The sequence below is a fragment of the Amblyomma mixtum genome, unplaced genomic scaffold, assembly GCF_055824585.1.
Source record: "Amblyomma mixtum isolate Tamu unplaced genomic scaffold, ASM5582458v1 scaffold_13, whole genome shotgun sequence".
Lineage (NCBI taxonomy): Eukaryota > Metazoa > Arthropoda > Arachnida > Ixodida > Ixodidae > Amblyomma > Amblyomma mixtum.
In genome coordinates, this window is record NW_028317662.1 from 865,576 (window position 1) to 881,876 (window position 16,301).

Here is a 16,301-nt window from a genome sequence, read left to right on the forward strand (position 1 = left end):
AGCGATATCGTGAATTCTTCTATTCCCCTCTTGCCTATAACTTGCTAATGGGTTTTCGCGTCAGTAGTTTATTCCATTCGCTAAGTCTGCGGTAATACGAGACCGCACCATCTTGTGATCTCTACAACGCACCTGCCTGAGACACCCATATCCTGCACAATGCTAGGCTGAGCGCATAGTATCAAGTATATTGCCGTTTCGTTCTCACCATTGGGGTTCTTCCACGCCCACTTCAAGTTTTCTCGTTTGCGGAAGAAGGTATTCTTGATCCATAAAATATCCCACTGTTCTAAAAGTACTATTAACACCCCCCTGCTATTTCATGAGGCTATTTATAGTCCTCAACCTCTTGGTCTCCAGCCTTCTTGTTCCCTACCTTGGAGCTGATTTCGCTATTAATAGTGTGTAATGTGTTTTTACTTTCCTCATTGCCGATTCGACAATGGCGCAAATTGCGAAGATAGGTAATCGAAGCTAGATGTAGGAGCGCAGGCCTGTTCCACCTGCAGTTTGTACCTGTTACAAAACCTAATTACGACAGCCACCACCCTCTCGTTAAGGCTGCTCTATACCTCTAAAACTGGAGTACCAGCTTCCCTACACTTCTTTCATAGTAGGTGGAAAATTCCAACTGAGCCATCACGAAGGCGAGAAGTGTAATGATGCACTACACAGCGCCACAATTCATTTATCCCTGTGTAACCGTTTGGAATGATGTTAACCAGAATTCAAGCACGATGTCTTCAATCAGTTTTGAGGAAACTGCATGTTTTACCAGTTAAGATTTTGGATCTTCTGGCTCACCTTAATGTGCGATGTTCAATTCAAAGACAATTCAAGACTTTGTGGAGAGTCGTTCCTTCTCTATAGAATATAAAGTGCCGAAGATGTCTTCATGGGCTGACCACGGGTGTTGCCATCACATAAACTTTTGAGCATACTCCCCTGCAAATCCGTAAGGAATGGTATCGTTTGCTGGCTGCTTTCGAAACCGCCTCCATGGTAAAACGTTATACCAGCGAAATATCAAGCGCAGTGGTTGTACACAGAAATACATCGATATTCCGCAACCACCAGGCATCCAAAGGTAATTGTTTTTTGCAGTTTATTTTTTATGCTCCCTCTCTGTGGTGAATGGGAATCATGGAGAGACAACTGCGCAAAGCACGTTGTCATTACTTGCAGTATTTCTCACATTCCTTCTCACTCAGGAAAGTGTTGCAGGTTGGGCAGCAGTCTAGTCCAATTCCCAAGAGGAAATGCTCACACTTCTTGGTCTTAGGATTGAAATAATACCTGTCGAATAATCCCTGGTCCAACAAGCATGTTCCTTTGTGGTTCGGTTCGCTGCAACCTGCAAAGAAGGGTCATCATAACTACAGAAGCGTATACGTTTAACAAAACTGGCTGCGTCTTTGGTTTGCCTAAAAGTCGTCAAAAATGGTTGTTCTTTACGTGAAATCCGCATGATGCGCTGCAAGGATGAATTTCTAAAAAATAATTACATTCGCTACACCTTTGTAAATGGTGTGCACTGTGCAATGATCCACTTACCAGAATGTGCGCAAACAAGGTAACATTAGCCGCAGAAGGAAACAAGTCCTCTCGTCAAATTGTTGCAAACACACTGAAGCTTCTCCCTACCCTGTTCAATTTGTGTAGTCAAGAAGCCGATCTAAATGCCCTCTCTCTACCACTCGCCAATTAAGTTCGTTGTCGTATATTTGTGCCTGTAGTGATAGAAAATTGTGCAGATATTTTTAAACCAAGAGATCCGTAGAAATGTTCTTTTCTGTGTCCCTCCAGAATTCGACAAAATCATCAACCGTTCCTGCCGCTTCTGCTCAGCTTCTATGCCATACCGTACTGACGTTTTGAGGAAGAAATAACGAACAGCGTTCGAGCTTTTTACAGTGAATTGCCTGCCCTCCCTCTGTGCCACACTGTGGCGTTCTTGCTAAGCCGGTGTTTCGTACTTCGATGTGAACGTTCAGTTGCAGTATTCAATTCACCCTACAGAATTGCAGCAACACAACAGCAGAGTAATATTTATCAGGACCTGAATATTACTTTCCAATCTTAACCTGTATTTTACGCTAAATGACCCCCGTAAGCGTTACCCACGAGCTTTTTTTCTTTCTTACAAACATAAGTACCACCTGCATCTAGTAGGCGTGTGTCGGTGTTCATCATTTCTTATATTTCACTGGTTCTCGCAATTTGAAATTTCGTTTTCATCACGCTGTGCGCACACAAATGGCAACGCATCTTTTGATGTCTCCCAATTGTATTCTGTTTCAGGGCAGCAAATTGTACTTCCGCACAAAAAATAGGTCTCAGTAACACTGTAAATTAGCGCGATAAGACAGCATATTTGTGCCTTCTCATAATGAGAGAAACCTGAGGCGTGCTTCTTAAAGCAATAAAGAAATAAAGCGCTGGCCTCGTACCTGCAAACTGTACTTTCTTATGATTTTTTACTAAGAAGCAGCAAAAAACGTTGGAAGCATTAATTCTCAGGAGCAGTTTATATCTTTTTTTAACAATAGTTTGTTTTCATTCTTTTTATGTCGTTAGATTTTGAATTCCAGGTTCTACAATGCTGCTCATGCAATATCTTAATCAAAGCTAAGTTTTTTCACTGTACGACTGAAATCATATCTCGGCTCATATTACAAAATCTGCTCATAAGTGCCACTGCGCTTCCAGTTTTTGATTCAGGACACACTCTGGTGGCCTGCGATTTCAGGACAGCATTAATATCATGTATTAAATTTGGAGGAGTGACAGATTCTTTGACATCGAATAATTATTGCAGAAAGATTTCAAAACATACCTTTTGGCTAGGTGCATTTTAGATTGGCTGAAAGAAGATAAAATGCATAAAAAGGTTAGTTTGTCTTTTGCGCTATAATCACGTCACGTCCTGCACTACCTCCTTGTCTTTTTCTAACATAAGAAATTTTTATAACACATTGTGTTAGATACGCCTTCGTCTATCATCTACTTCGCATAAATATGCGTGGTAGATGCCAAGCGCCCCGCCCACAGTGCTTGTCTCATGAATATCGTCACCAGCCTTTAGCTTGTCTAATTATCTTCGTACACTCTAGTATACGTTTGTTACACCCTGCAATCCTCAAGTTTTTAATAATGAAAAGCAAAACCGGCAATAAAATGCGGCAACTTCCATTTGTGGAATGAAGAGGTATAAGTTTCGTGATGGAGTCCACTTAAAAAAATTGTGAAGTGAAAGGGGTAATTTGCTCCTAGAAGCATCAGGTTCAGGGCAACTCCAAGGACAGCATATGGACCACGCATGTGTATGTGTAAGCTTTGTGCGGGATGGGCCTAATATGACAGTCTCTCACCAGAGACGTCAAAATAAGGAAAAATGGCAGTTCATTCACCATGCAGAGATAAACATTTCAATTACATTTCATTCTCAGCACTGTTACAAATTCTCACTGTCTCAACCTATTTCAAAAATATGCATTCGATCTTCCCTTCCAAACTAGCTGGAAGCTTTGAGGTGTATTGCTGGAAAACCATAGACGCCTCAAACATGCTCCTTGCTGCCCACACTTCACCGCCAGATTTTGCTTTTTGCTTCAGAACTCAGCCCTGTTCGCGGCCACATCTCTTCTGCGGGCTAGGCAGCACGCTAGTCGCCTTTGCAGCTTTCGCGACTTGACAAGCGCACTTCACCGCCTGCATGCTTCTCTCTCTTGGACGCCTTTGAGGGTTTACGTGTCGGAACTTTTACAATCGCATTTTTCATGCTGCGCACGATACTCAGCGCTCCTCCTTGCTCTCGCTGTTTAGGGCGCCACAGCAATACACCAATCATAATCGATCGCGCATAAGGCGTCTTTCCTAACCTTATCAGCATAACTGGTTTCCGTGTACATCACTTAAGTCAACAGGCTAATTGTATATAAATAGCGGCAGCTCATGACCGAAGCGATGAAACGTTGAAATCAACTACTTGGCACGTGTCCCTCCAGGAACAACAGGCCAGGAATCGCAGTATTCGGAGCACGCTGGTCGTCATGTTAATTAAATTCAGATGACATTGCCTAGAGTTGGCCGCGGAATCTAAACGAACTTTAGGCTTAAAACTTTGCTCGTACTCATTATTTCGAACATTGGCGCGGCAAGTGTGTGAGTATCGAAGAATTCTCCCATTTCGAAAGCATATTAAATATAAAAAGTACGCTTAATTTTTAAGAGGGGAAGGAAGAGAAGTGCAGGAATGAATTCTTACTGCGAAGGAAGGTGGAGTCCCCATATTCGACGGCAGACAGAAGTGCCACCGCAAACAGAGGCAGAGCTGCATTCATGGTGCCAAAATAAATAGTTTTCAGGACATAAAGAGATGCCTGCTCTTTTATACACTGATCTTGCATCCGAAAATAGAAGACACAGTAGTAATAAGGAAGATTTTGTCAAACGTTTCCTCCACGTGGGATGCCTCAACACCCCAGTTGTCGCACGTGCTCTAGTATTTTTTTTCCCGGGTGTTCCATGGCGTGTTTGTCTTTTTTTGGAACCCAGCAGCCCAACCCACTGTACACCTTGAAAGCTCATGCAGCTACCAGACACGTGTTGATTGGGGATAGGCGTAAAGTGTGCAAAATATTTGTTTCCAGAGCAAGGTTGCTACTCGCGAAGAATTTGAATAATACGACTGGTGGAATATTTTCAGCATTTATTTTATGTAAAACATTTTATGATGGATGATGTACACGTGGTTGTAGATAGCTTCAAGCCGAACGAATATAGAAAGTTGCCAAGAAAAACATTCAACTAACTGGAGGTATTTTCGTTGACCCACGCTGACCATTATTCGCCATGGTTTGTTGGTCAAGCTTCACAGTGTGCCTTACGTAGAGCATGGGACTACGAGCAACGCTTGTTTTTCATGCAGCCGCATTCCCACAGTCGACATGAGGATATAATTTAATGCATCAGGCGTAAGAATCATTCTCGCAAAACAGCCAGGACCAAACCTACGTCCTTCTAAAGTTTGAACGCTCATGCCCGTACAGAATGGGGAGCTACTGATTTCAATGGTGACTTCACTCGAAACACGTAACACCTAGAAGGTATTTTCAATTCCTTATAAAGCCACCTAACTAACTTGAGTTACTTGGTATTCTTATTAATCTCGCGAAGCAAATGGTATATACCAAGGAGCGAATTATTACTACTAGCGAGCTTCATTGATATACCATGATTTGATCAAGCTGGAAGTCGAAAACTGATCGAATCCTCAGCATAAACTCGTCATGCGGTTCTCGGATGGATCAGCGACTATCAGCTGCTACTTCTACAAGCAGTAGCTACAGCCGTCGAGGTCTACACGCTACACGGCCACCATGTAGACGAAGGAAGTATGCATTAAACACGTCGCTAGTTCTCACACTTCTGCAGCAGATATTCTTATAATTATACCTGTTACATTATACATGCAAGTTAAGTGTACTGCTGAAAATGAATTGATATAATTTTTGCAAAGGTTTGGTACAAGAAGCATGTCTGTTTCTTTAATGGTAAATCGAGCGCCTGCGTAATATAACACAAATTCAAAAATATATTTAAGTAACTGTTTTCAAAGTGGTCTTCTGCACTACTTTTGCTTACCTTCTCGTGACCATCATCTCAGTGCTGATAAAGCAGTGAAGAAAATTTTTTATGAGCCAATATTGGTTTCCTAAGCGCGTTTTGTTACGTGAGGTATTTACTGGGCCCCAGCGCTAGTTTTCAAATACCACCTTCAATAACTTACACGTCGTGACGTACCATGAATCAGGACATTTGGTTAACGTAGCAAAGGATACCTTTAGCTCAGAACAATCTCGAATTCTGCTCCCTATGTTGATGCGGTACCAGTTTACTTCGAGACGAGACCATGTCGAATTCTGTCTTCGCGTTTGACATCACTCGTACACTTTATGTGGCGAAATTCATAATAACATTGTTGAAACCAGCGTTCCGTACCAAATTTTTTTACCTCTTGAGAAAAAAAACGTCTTCTCACAGTCCTGCTGCAAAGTGTACACTATAAAATGATCCTTAACCCTACAAGCCTCGAAGGTACCAGGAGGACAGGAGCCACTTCAGCACGGTCTCTAAGTAAAACTATTAGGCTTTAACCAGACGCAGTATCTGCATTGCTTTGCGGATCACAGCACGCATATACCAAAAGCTGCACAGAAAATTTAAAAAAAAACTGCAGCGGCGCCTACTCGGATCAGGTTGGCACACTATGTAAACAGGTAAAGAAAACTGTGCATTGAACTAAAGTGAAGGACCACTGAAATTCATCTCGTTTCGATGAAGGTCATTATTAATGACGCAGATACTGCAGCTGTTCCTCATATGCAGCAGTATAAAAATGAGGGAGCAGCATAGTCTTAACAACATAACTCATGCAAAACAAAAAAAAAGTCTACGTCTTGCTTTGTGTATAGCTGTTGAACAACCATTATCTTTTTTTAAGGGCACACATTCCAATGTACAGCGAGATGTCAACCGCACTTATGTGCATAACAGATTCGTTTCCCAACACCACATACCACTCGCGAAGCTCAATAATTTCTTTTGACTACGGTGCTTACTTTATTTGAATTGAATTGTAAATCCAAAAAATGTATACGAAGAAACTGTGAAGCGAAGTAAATCCAACAAGACAAAAAGAAAACACGACGCCACACCTTTAAGATAGAATCGAGGCACTTGCCAGAAGGTGACAAAAATCGTGCATCTGTCTAATTTTCAATAATTTTGGGTATACGCGCCGTTGACGTAGGTAACCATTTGCAATGGGGACTTTCAACAAAACAGGCTCGCAGTGCCTCATAACCACACAAAGTTGTAATATGCCGCGTAACCCATAGTGAAAACCCGTGCGAATCACTTCATGATTAAAGTGCTTCGCAGTACAGGTGCACATTGTGCATAATTAAAGGCATACAAATGCCTCCCCAGAACCTCCCAAAAGTGCATCACAGCTTTACAACTGATTAAGCAGATTTGTTTCAAAAACATCCCAAAGAAAACTACACAAACTCAAAAACAATCGTTCGTCTAAAGACTGGTTGTGCTAAAGTATTTTCTCTCTATGGAACAATCCTACATAATCATGCAAGTACTGCTAGCAATGAAGGTAATACTAGCCGCATTGATTTTACAAGCCGGCCCCGGAAATTCAGTTGCCTAGTTCCAGACATACGAGGGTCGTTTGATAAGTGTGGTAAAAATACAAGAGATGGCGATACAATTGTGTTTTCTTCTAGATGGCACGCGAGAAGCACACTTTATATGACGCCACGACATGTTTAGGCTTGTACCGACAGTTACCAAGCTTCCGACAGCCATTGGCGCAGACCTCTGTGGTGATAACATAAGAGCAGCGCAAAACCAGGACGACGGACAAAAGGGGAGAGAACACACACCAACAACACAGGCGGTATATGGATCAATACCGACTTGCCCAAATTTCCACCGAGGTGAATCTGTGGTGATTCACGCCAAAATGGTAAATTCCGAACTTCGAGCAGTGATCAAACATTTTATTTAAAACAGTGGACGGCTGCCAAAATTAAAGCCGACTTGAGTGAAGTTCATGGACACTCTGCACCATCACAGAAGATAATTTACTACTGGATAAATGAATTCAAACATGGCCGAACTTCGACGCAAGATGAAGCACATCCTGGGCATCCAATGGAGGTCACCACGCCAGAAATGGTATCGAACATTCATGGAATAGTCATAAAAGACCGCCGAACGAAGGTACGTTAGATAGTCGAAATTGTAGGCATCTCAGCAGAGACAGTTTCCACTATTCTTGATGAAAAATTGGAGATTAAGAAGGTCTGTGCACGTTGCGTGCCGCGATTGCTGACGATTGACGAAAGGCGCATGAGGACAGACATCTCGAAGGAGTGTTTATCGACGTTTGATCACAATCCTCAGGACTTCTGGCCAAGACTTCTGACAGCTGAGGATATGTGGGTGCATCATTAAAGTGCAGAGTCTAAACAGCGGTCAAAGCAATGAACTGGGCCCGATTAAGGTGCTCCTAAAAAAGTAAAGACTGTGTGTTCAGCCGGAAAGGTGATGGCGACCGTCTTTTGGAATTCACGTGGAATCTTTGCAGACTGCTTACAAAAAAAGCAAAATGATAACAAAACCATATTATGCGACAGTCCTAGAGCAACTGAAAAACAAAATTGCGCACTAAACGACTAAACGACGAGTCCTCTTTCACCAAGACAATGCTCCACCCCACTAATCTCTTGTTGCAATGGCCAAATTGCACGAATTAGGCTTCGAGGTGGTACCTCATTCATCAAATTCTCCGGATTTGGCCCTAAGCGAATTTTTTGTTCTTGCAAACCTAAATAATTGGCTGGGTGGAAACTAATTTTCTTCAGATGAAGAGGTTATCTCACTGGTGAATGACTACTTCAAGGGCATCACACCGTTCTTTTTTTCTGAGGGAATGAAAAAATTGAAGTTAAGTGAAAGTGAAGGACTTTCTCCAGAACCACTTGCAGCATTTTGTTGAACCTTGATTTCCACCCTCGACATGATTTTTAAAGCAACGCTACCCAAGGGCAAACGTTACAATTCAATGCTAGTGTTGAGATGTCTGCAAAACGGCTTTAATTCCCATACTGGTCAAGCACGCAGCGCGAGAGATTGCGCCCGTGGACAATCATCTTACGTTTTCTGGCCTAGCGCCGGAAAGCACTGCCAAGCGGCGATTTTCTCCAGATACAGTTTGTATCCTGTTCAAGAGTGCAGCACTGTACGAATTTCTCAGTTTGCTGCTCCCTGCCTTTCCATCTTCTGCTCCTGCTCCTCAGTTACATTCTTTTCAGAAGCCGAAAACTTGAGTCGAAGCGATAGGTCGGACTTCATGTTTTTCAAATACAGACGTTGTTTTGCTGATTGTTGCCGAGAATGGAGGAAATAGCATTTCTTACTTAAAACGTACCTCAGGCTAATTATTCCTAATAATCCCGTATATTTGGGACAATTTCTTGTCGGGCTGCAATTCTAACAACAGGGAGATTGAAGAAAATTCAGGGGCCACTTTGACTGTCTAAAGTGGGTAGAGGCGGAAGCGTTTTCCGCACCACCTTCGCTGTTTCTGGGGCACTGGTGGCGTCACATATATTTGAGTACTAATTACTAAGTGATGGCAAATCACTAATTAATTGTTAATTGCTGATTAATGCCTGAATACTAATTAACTGCTAATTAATGACGCTTAAGCTTCGCCTTTAGGAGTGGAACGCAACAGCGCGTTGTAGCGCTGCCAGGGAGTCCACGGAACGGCACCACCCGTTCGGCGCGAGGCCTTGCCCTTTGAACGCAACGCTTTTTGAGGAAAGGAAATGGCGCAGTAATTCTCTGTCATCTCGGTGGACACCTGAACCGCACCGTAGAGGAAGAGAGGTGGGAGTGAAAGAAGATAGATAAAGAGGAGCCGTAATGAAGAAAATGAAAATTGTATTTGAGGAAAGGAAATTACGCAGTAACTGTCTCACATATCTCGGTGGACACCCGTCAAAATTCAGGGGGCACTTTTTTGACCTAAAGTGTGGTCACTGATGTGTCGTTAAGATGTTAAGCTTCGCCTCTAAGAGTGGAACGCGAGAGCGTCTTGCAACGCTGCCAAGGAGTCCATAGAACGCTATCGCACATTCTGTTCTACGCCTCGCTCGTCGGTAAATTGGTTTTTGAGGAAAGGAAATGTATCTGTCTCTCATTTGTCGGTGGACACCTAAACCTAGCCGGAAGGGAAGGGAGGAGGATGGCAGTGAGTGAAGACACCGTATTCACTAGACGCGCCTTTGTTCATTCCAAACCATCGAGCAGGCATGGCGGAGAGCGCACCAGCGTTGGCCAGGGCGTCCCGAAAATCTTCCACCCTCTAGGGCCTCGCTCTCACGTCCCCGTGATGAAACACCGTGTTAAGAACAACACGTCCTGTAGGCAAGGTAGGCAAAACAATTTCGTATTCCTGATCTGCGTCGGCAGCTAACCTGTTTCCGCGGCCAGCCAGTGCCGCTATCGCCGCTCCGCCGGAGCTCATGATCCTGCGTCCGTCACGCTCGGTGGCCGGAAGCTCGACGTCGTGGCGTTGGGGGCGTAACAGATTAACCACGTGTGGGCGGTGACGATGAGTACCTCAGAAGCTGCGAAGAAACTTGCTGCCTGCAAAGAGCTACAAGTGAAAGGGCGCCGGTGCATTATTTTCGACCCTGAAGATCAGCAGGTAAAGCTGCGCCTGCATTGGATGCTGCACGGTGTGGCGGACGACGACATCCGGACTGCTTTCGCGGCGTTCGGCAACGTGACGGAGGTGACGCGGGAGCGTTGGCGTGTCCAAGGCTTGAAGGAGAAAGGCTCGACCACCAGGACCGTGCTACTGAAGTTGAAGCTGGGAATTAAGGTGGATGATTTGCCACACCAGGTCCGAGTAGCCGGTGAGCTGGCCCTCGTTGTTGTCCCTGGGCGACCGATGCAGTGCCTGCGGTGCCACGGCACGGGTCACGTTCGCCGCGACTGCAAGGTGCCAAGGTGTTCCCTGTGCAGGCGCTACGGACACATGGACGCGGACTGCGTCCGTACCTACGCGTCAGCTACCGGGCTCGGAAAGGCGAACGACACTGCGGAACTCATGGACATCGCCGAGGCGGAGGAAGCAGCCACTGGTACGGACGAGGCGGGCAAGTCGGCCAGTGACGACACCAGTGACGACACCAAAGCGGCCGACGAACCAGAGAGCCAACAGCCGACGGGAGGCTCCCTCGGCGTCTCTAACGAGACGCCAGAGAACGGGGCGTGCCCATCAGAGCCCGTAGTCGTCGAGGGAAAGGACCTGAACGAGGACCACCACGAGAATACCGGCGCCCGCACAACAAGCGTCACGCACCCCCTTAACACCCCGGCGAAGCGTTCCCATGACCAGGCCAGCCCTGAAGGGGACAAAGTGGTAGCACCTGGCGTCGAGGAGCCCCCTGCAAAGGCGACTCAAGGCCGGCGTTCGTCGTTACGGCCATGCCCAAACCATGCGGCTGACAAACGGTACTCCTCCGCAGGCAAGGTACTACTCGAGCAGACTGATGTTCTTGCGCCGGATGATACCGGCGGCAACAGTGGCGCCTAGCGGCGCGCTAGACGTGGAAGGTAAGCACCATGCTGTTGGTTCCTTCCTCTTGCGTAAAAATGGCTCCCGCCTCCGCCTTTAGAGTCGCTACATTGAATGTGAGGGGCCTGGCGGCAAGGAAAAAACAAGGTCAGGTGTACCGACTGCTTACGGAGCGCGAGATAGATGTATTGGCCGTGCAGGAGACGAAAGTGGACGGCAACGAAGGAACCGACAGAATGGTGCGACATTTCACGACTAGATTTTATGCTGTCGTCAGTCAAGCAGTGGGAACATCGGCTGGCTGCGTGCTTTTTGTAAAGAAGATGCCGGGGCTAGAGGTGCAGGCTTATTTCTCGTGTGTGTATGGCCGGTGTATTGTGCTTGATTTTTGTCTGAACGGCAATGAGTGGCGCATTGTTACTGTGTACGCGCCGAATGTGGTTGAGGAAAGGGTTGCCTTTTTCCAAAGCCTCCAAGAGCGCCTTTGTACGGAGAGGCGGCTCATTGTATTAGGCGACTTCAATTGTGTTCTTAACGCGCGCGATAGGTCAAACATCCGGGGGTTTCGAGACAGGAGCACTGAAGTGTTGATGCGAATGATCGAGAACGGAAACCTTGAGGATGTGGCTGAACTTATTGAGGGTGCGCGGACAGTGCAGTTCACTCATTTCCAGGGCTCAAGCCATGCACGGCTGGACCGCATTTACGCATCAGTCGACCTTGCCCCTGTTTGCAACCATTATGAAGTTGTGGGAGTCTCCTTCTCAGACCACTGTTTAGTTGAGTGCTGCCTGGGAAGTGTGAACCGAAGCAAGGCATTTTCGTGGGAAATGTGGAAGCTAAACAACACGCTTCTTCAAGACGAAATCTACTGCAGAGCAGTAAAGGATGAAATAGGTAAAATAAACCCGCGCAAGAACCTGAAGGTTTGGCAACAGTGGGAGCTAAGTAAAGAATCTTTAAAAATCAAAGCAATAGAAAGGGCGACATGTATCCGTTATAAGGAAAAACAAGACGAAGCTGAGCTAAGGGCACTGCTTCAAACGCTGATGAAGCAGGAATGCAAAGAGCCTGGGAAATGGATAGAAGATGTCAGGAAAACAAAACAAAAGATAGAGCTTATGGAAGAACGGCGTTATCGCGGAGCACTAGTGAGGGCAAGGGCGGAAGACACAGCTACTGGCGAAGCGCCATCGAAACGTGCTCTTGGTCTAGAAAAAGCGCGCGCTGAAAGAAATCACATCGACAAAATAGAATGGGGGGGTATCTTATCGGCAGACAGTGACCACATCAAAGAAGCCTTTAATGAATACTACCAGAGGCTTTTTTCATCGACTCCTGTAGACGCAGTAGCCTTTACGCATCAGTTTCTTGGTGCAATGCCACGGCTTGAGGAAGAAAGCAAAAAGAAAATGGAACTAACAATAACTCACAGCGAGTTAGAGCACGCGATAGATCAGTTAAACCTAGGAAAATCACCAGGACCAGATGGATTCAGTGCGGCATTTTATAAAGAATTTAAGCACGAAATTGCCCCAGTGCTGTGTACAATTTTCAATGAAGCCTATAAAATAAACGTATTGCCTCCGTCTTTTGGGATCTCCCATACAGTGCTCATACCTAAAACGGATGATATAGAGAAATTACAATTGGTTACAGCGTATCGACCCATAGCACTCACTAATGTGGACTACAAAATTTTTATGAAGGTATTGGCGCGTAGACTGCAGACAGTGATATCGGATATTGTTGGACCCCACCAGACATGTGGAATCAAAGGGCGCTCAATTTTTTCCAACCTTCACAAAGCGCGCAGTGGGCTTGAAAGCTGTGACGATATCAATGGGCGAGTAGCGATGCTTCAGATTGATCTTGAAAAGGCATTTGATTGTGTTTCTCATGAAATTTTGTTTACCGTTTTAGACCATGTGAACGTCGGTTCAGTTATCCGTAAGGGTGTAGCCCTGGCGTATCGAAACTGCACGACGAGGCTGATTGTTAACAAGACTTTGGGGGCCCCCATTAGCGTGCAGCGTTCGGTGCGTCAGGGCTGCCCCCTCAGCCCTCTCTTGTTTTGTATTTACATCGAAACGCTGTGCATGAAAATCATAGAAAACAATAGTATTAATGGCTTTAGGTTACAAGCAGCTGAAGTTAAGCTGCTGGCCTATGCAGATGACGTTGCAGTATTTACGGTTGATCAGGGGAGCATAAGTGAAGCTGTCGGGTGTGTACGCGCGTTCAGCGAAGTCACAGGTAGCGGGGTTAACTGGTCCAAGTGCCTTGGGCTCTGGCATGGATGGTGGCCATCCGACCCGGACCATTTCGCCAACGTACCGTGGGCGACGACCCCGGGCAAGTATTTGGGCGTTCCGCTCGATGCTTATCGCGATAGCGAGGACTATTGGAAAGAGCAAACTAAAGACGCACGTGACCGAGCTGGGAAATGGAAAGGCACCAGCCTTTCAATTTTCGCCAGAGCTACAGTCTGCAATCTTTTTTTTTATTAGCAAACTCTGGTATGTGATGCAGGTTTTGCATTGCTCGCGTGTGAACGTTCAGAAGCTACACAGGATTTTTGCAGTTTTCATATGGGCGTCCGAATGGGAACGTTGTAGCAGAACGAACCTGTTCCGGCGGGTAAAAGACGGGGGGCTAGGGCTAGGGCACCTCTTTTTAAGGCAGCTGGTGAACCGTTTTTTGTTTTTTCGCGACGTCACAGACCCGTTCTTGCGCACCGTGTGCCAAGTGAAGCTGCGGCGATTGCTGCCAGAGTTTGTGGTATCCACAGAAGAGCTCTCTGGTGGAACTTTTGGTTACTACAAAGAGATTGTAGCAAGCGTTCGGTTTCTTTCGGCACGTTTTTCGACCGATTATTTGTGGAAAAGCAAAAGGAAAAAGTTGTACAATGATCTTTGTGATATTGTTTTCCCAGAGCCCATGCACAGGGCCTTGTACAGTGGAGGCCCGGGAGGGGATGTTTTAAAAAGGGTGAAGAAAATCCAGGTGCCACCAGGAGTAAAGACTTTCTTTTTTAAGTTACACACCGGGACGTTACCAGTTAAAAAGTTTCTAGAGGGAAAGGATTTCTTTTAACCGTGGGGATCGAACTGCTTAATTTGTAAACAGCCTGAAACAATAGACCGTGTTTTTTTGCATTGCTGGGAAGGGGTTTATTTTTGGGACGTGTTACAAAGGACCATAAAAAAAGAGCTACCACTTGACGCGCACGGAATTCGCTATTTAAGCACTGATAATGAGCATGGCGCACCTTTTGATCTCATAATGCTCTTGGGCCTCCACTGTATATGGCGCTCCAGAATGGCAGGCTACCATTGTGACAAAGACGCACGACCGGCCCGAATTTATTTTCGGGAAAGCATGGACTGGTTTCTTGCAATCCAAAAAGGAGCTGCGGAGCCTCCCGAGTGGCTCTCAAGACTAGAGCCGTTGTGTATGTTGCGGGAATTTTAAGCTGACGAAGCCAGTCTCGTGCTGGCTGACCACGACAGTGTCGTATGTATATAGCGTTATGTGTATTTTTGTTGTGCAATGTCATGAGCCAAAGACAGGCAATAAAGAAAAAAAAAGCAGGCATGGCGGAGTGGATAGCGTGCTCGTCTCTCACGCCGAAGACCGAGGTTCGATTCCTGAGCACGACCAATTTCTTAAACGCTTTAATTTATTTATATGGCCTGACTAGTAAAGCTAAATAGGCTAATTGGGTAATTAAGCAATTAACTAAGCTCAGTCTCACTTACTTGGAGCATCACTATACGATCCCTTCAATTGGTTGTATGGTTACTAGCCAAAGTGCAATTGGCCCCGTTTGAAATTCGCGCACTGTGACGTCACGACCGTTTCCACCAATTGAAAAGCGTGACATTTTCTGTCGACAGCTCCTGCTTACAAAGATGAGGCATTAAAGGCTTCCGCCTTAAAATAGAAACAGGGGCCACGAGTCAGTTGCACCAACAAGACTTGTAAACCCTCAAGCACCCACAAAGGCATTTTATGTAGGCCCCTACGTTTTTCGAGGAACATTTTCACATTGCTTTATATCTTACACCCCTGTTATTAAATAATCTCTCCTGAAACTATTTTTAAAGCCCCCATAATTTTACTATACTTTACCGTAAAATGACCTGGGTTCTGAAAACTGACAAGCCGTCGTTTTACACCTACTACTTTTTGGAGTCTGAAATTACATTTTAATTTGTGTCGGTCGCTTCCTTGCTTCCATTCGTGTAGGGTATCGCTCGCGTTCTCGAGAAAATTTCACACTTTTCAGCCAATTAGGACCGGCGGAGAGCGGGAGCGCTTTTTTATTTTGGCTTTGGCAACATTTATGACGAATTATATTCCACACAAAATGCAAACATTGCCCTTAACGTCCGCTCCTGATTTTAGGTGACAGTAGCCCTTCACAAGCTACGTAGAGAAAAAACATTGTAGTAGACGCTTTGCGCTGCAAAGCAACATGATATCAGAATTTCCTTTATGAAGAATATTCCGGGTGTTTAAAACTGATCAATACAGATTTTCTTTTTGAAATGTCGTGATAAATCTGTCTGCGCGGGCGGTGCATACCGACTGTACTTCATGGTGGACATTACTTGCGTAATAGAGTGCAAAATATTTTTTTTATAACAAAGTCGTAAGTAATAATATAATATGTTTATTTAGGGCAGGTAGTGGTAGGTGATTAGGATCATGAGAGGGAAATAACTAGAAGAATAATAATGGCGTGGAGCGTATATGGCAGGTGATCTCAGATCATGAATGGCAGTTTATCAATATCCCTCAGGAGAAAAGTATACAACAGCTGTATCTTACCGGTACTCACGTATGGGGCAGAAACGTGGAGGCTAACCAAGAGAGTTCAGCTTAAGTTAAGGATAACGCAGCGAGCTATAGAAAGAAAATTCATAGGTGCAAGGTTAAGAGATCAGAAGGGGGCAGAGTGGGTGAGGGAACAAACGCGGGTTAATGACATCCTAGTTGAAATCAAGAGGAAGAAGTGGGCTTGGGCAGGGCATGTAATTTCGAAGGCAAAAGAACCGCTGGTTCTTAAGGGTAACGAAGTGAATTTCAAGAGAAGGCAAGCCCGGGGGGGGGGGGGGGGGGC

At 45.3% G+C, this 16,301-nt stretch overlaps 1 protein-coding gene and 1 long non-coding RNA gene across 3 annotated transcripts in view; one reads left to right on the top strand and one right to left on the bottom strand.

The window, feature by feature from the left end:
* Window positions 1-1,228: 1,228 nt before the first annotated feature.
* On the bottom strand, window positions 1,229-10,200 carry LOC149324844 (uncharacterized). The gene is made up of 4 exons (XR_016286652.1): window positions 10,065-10,200; window positions 4,268-4,333; window positions 2,837-2,863; window positions 1,229-1,354 (listed from the first exon to the last, which is right to left on the bottom strand). It is a non-coding gene; the product is annotated as an uncharacterized LOC149324844 (long non-coding RNA).
* LOC149324845 (uncharacterized) overlaps window positions 10,016-16,301 on the top strand; it is a 114,117-nt gene continuing 107,831 nt past the window's right edge. For both annotated transcript variants that reach the window (XR_016286651.1, XM_089565212.1), the window contains exon 1: window positions 10,016-11,128. Coding sequence is in view for 1 of the 2 variants with exons in the window: in XM_089565212.1 (XP_089421338.1) it covers window positions 10,202-11,128 (927 nt within the window). In the remaining variant the exon portion in view is untranslated. The remainder of the gene's footprint in view (window positions 11,129-16,301) is intronic.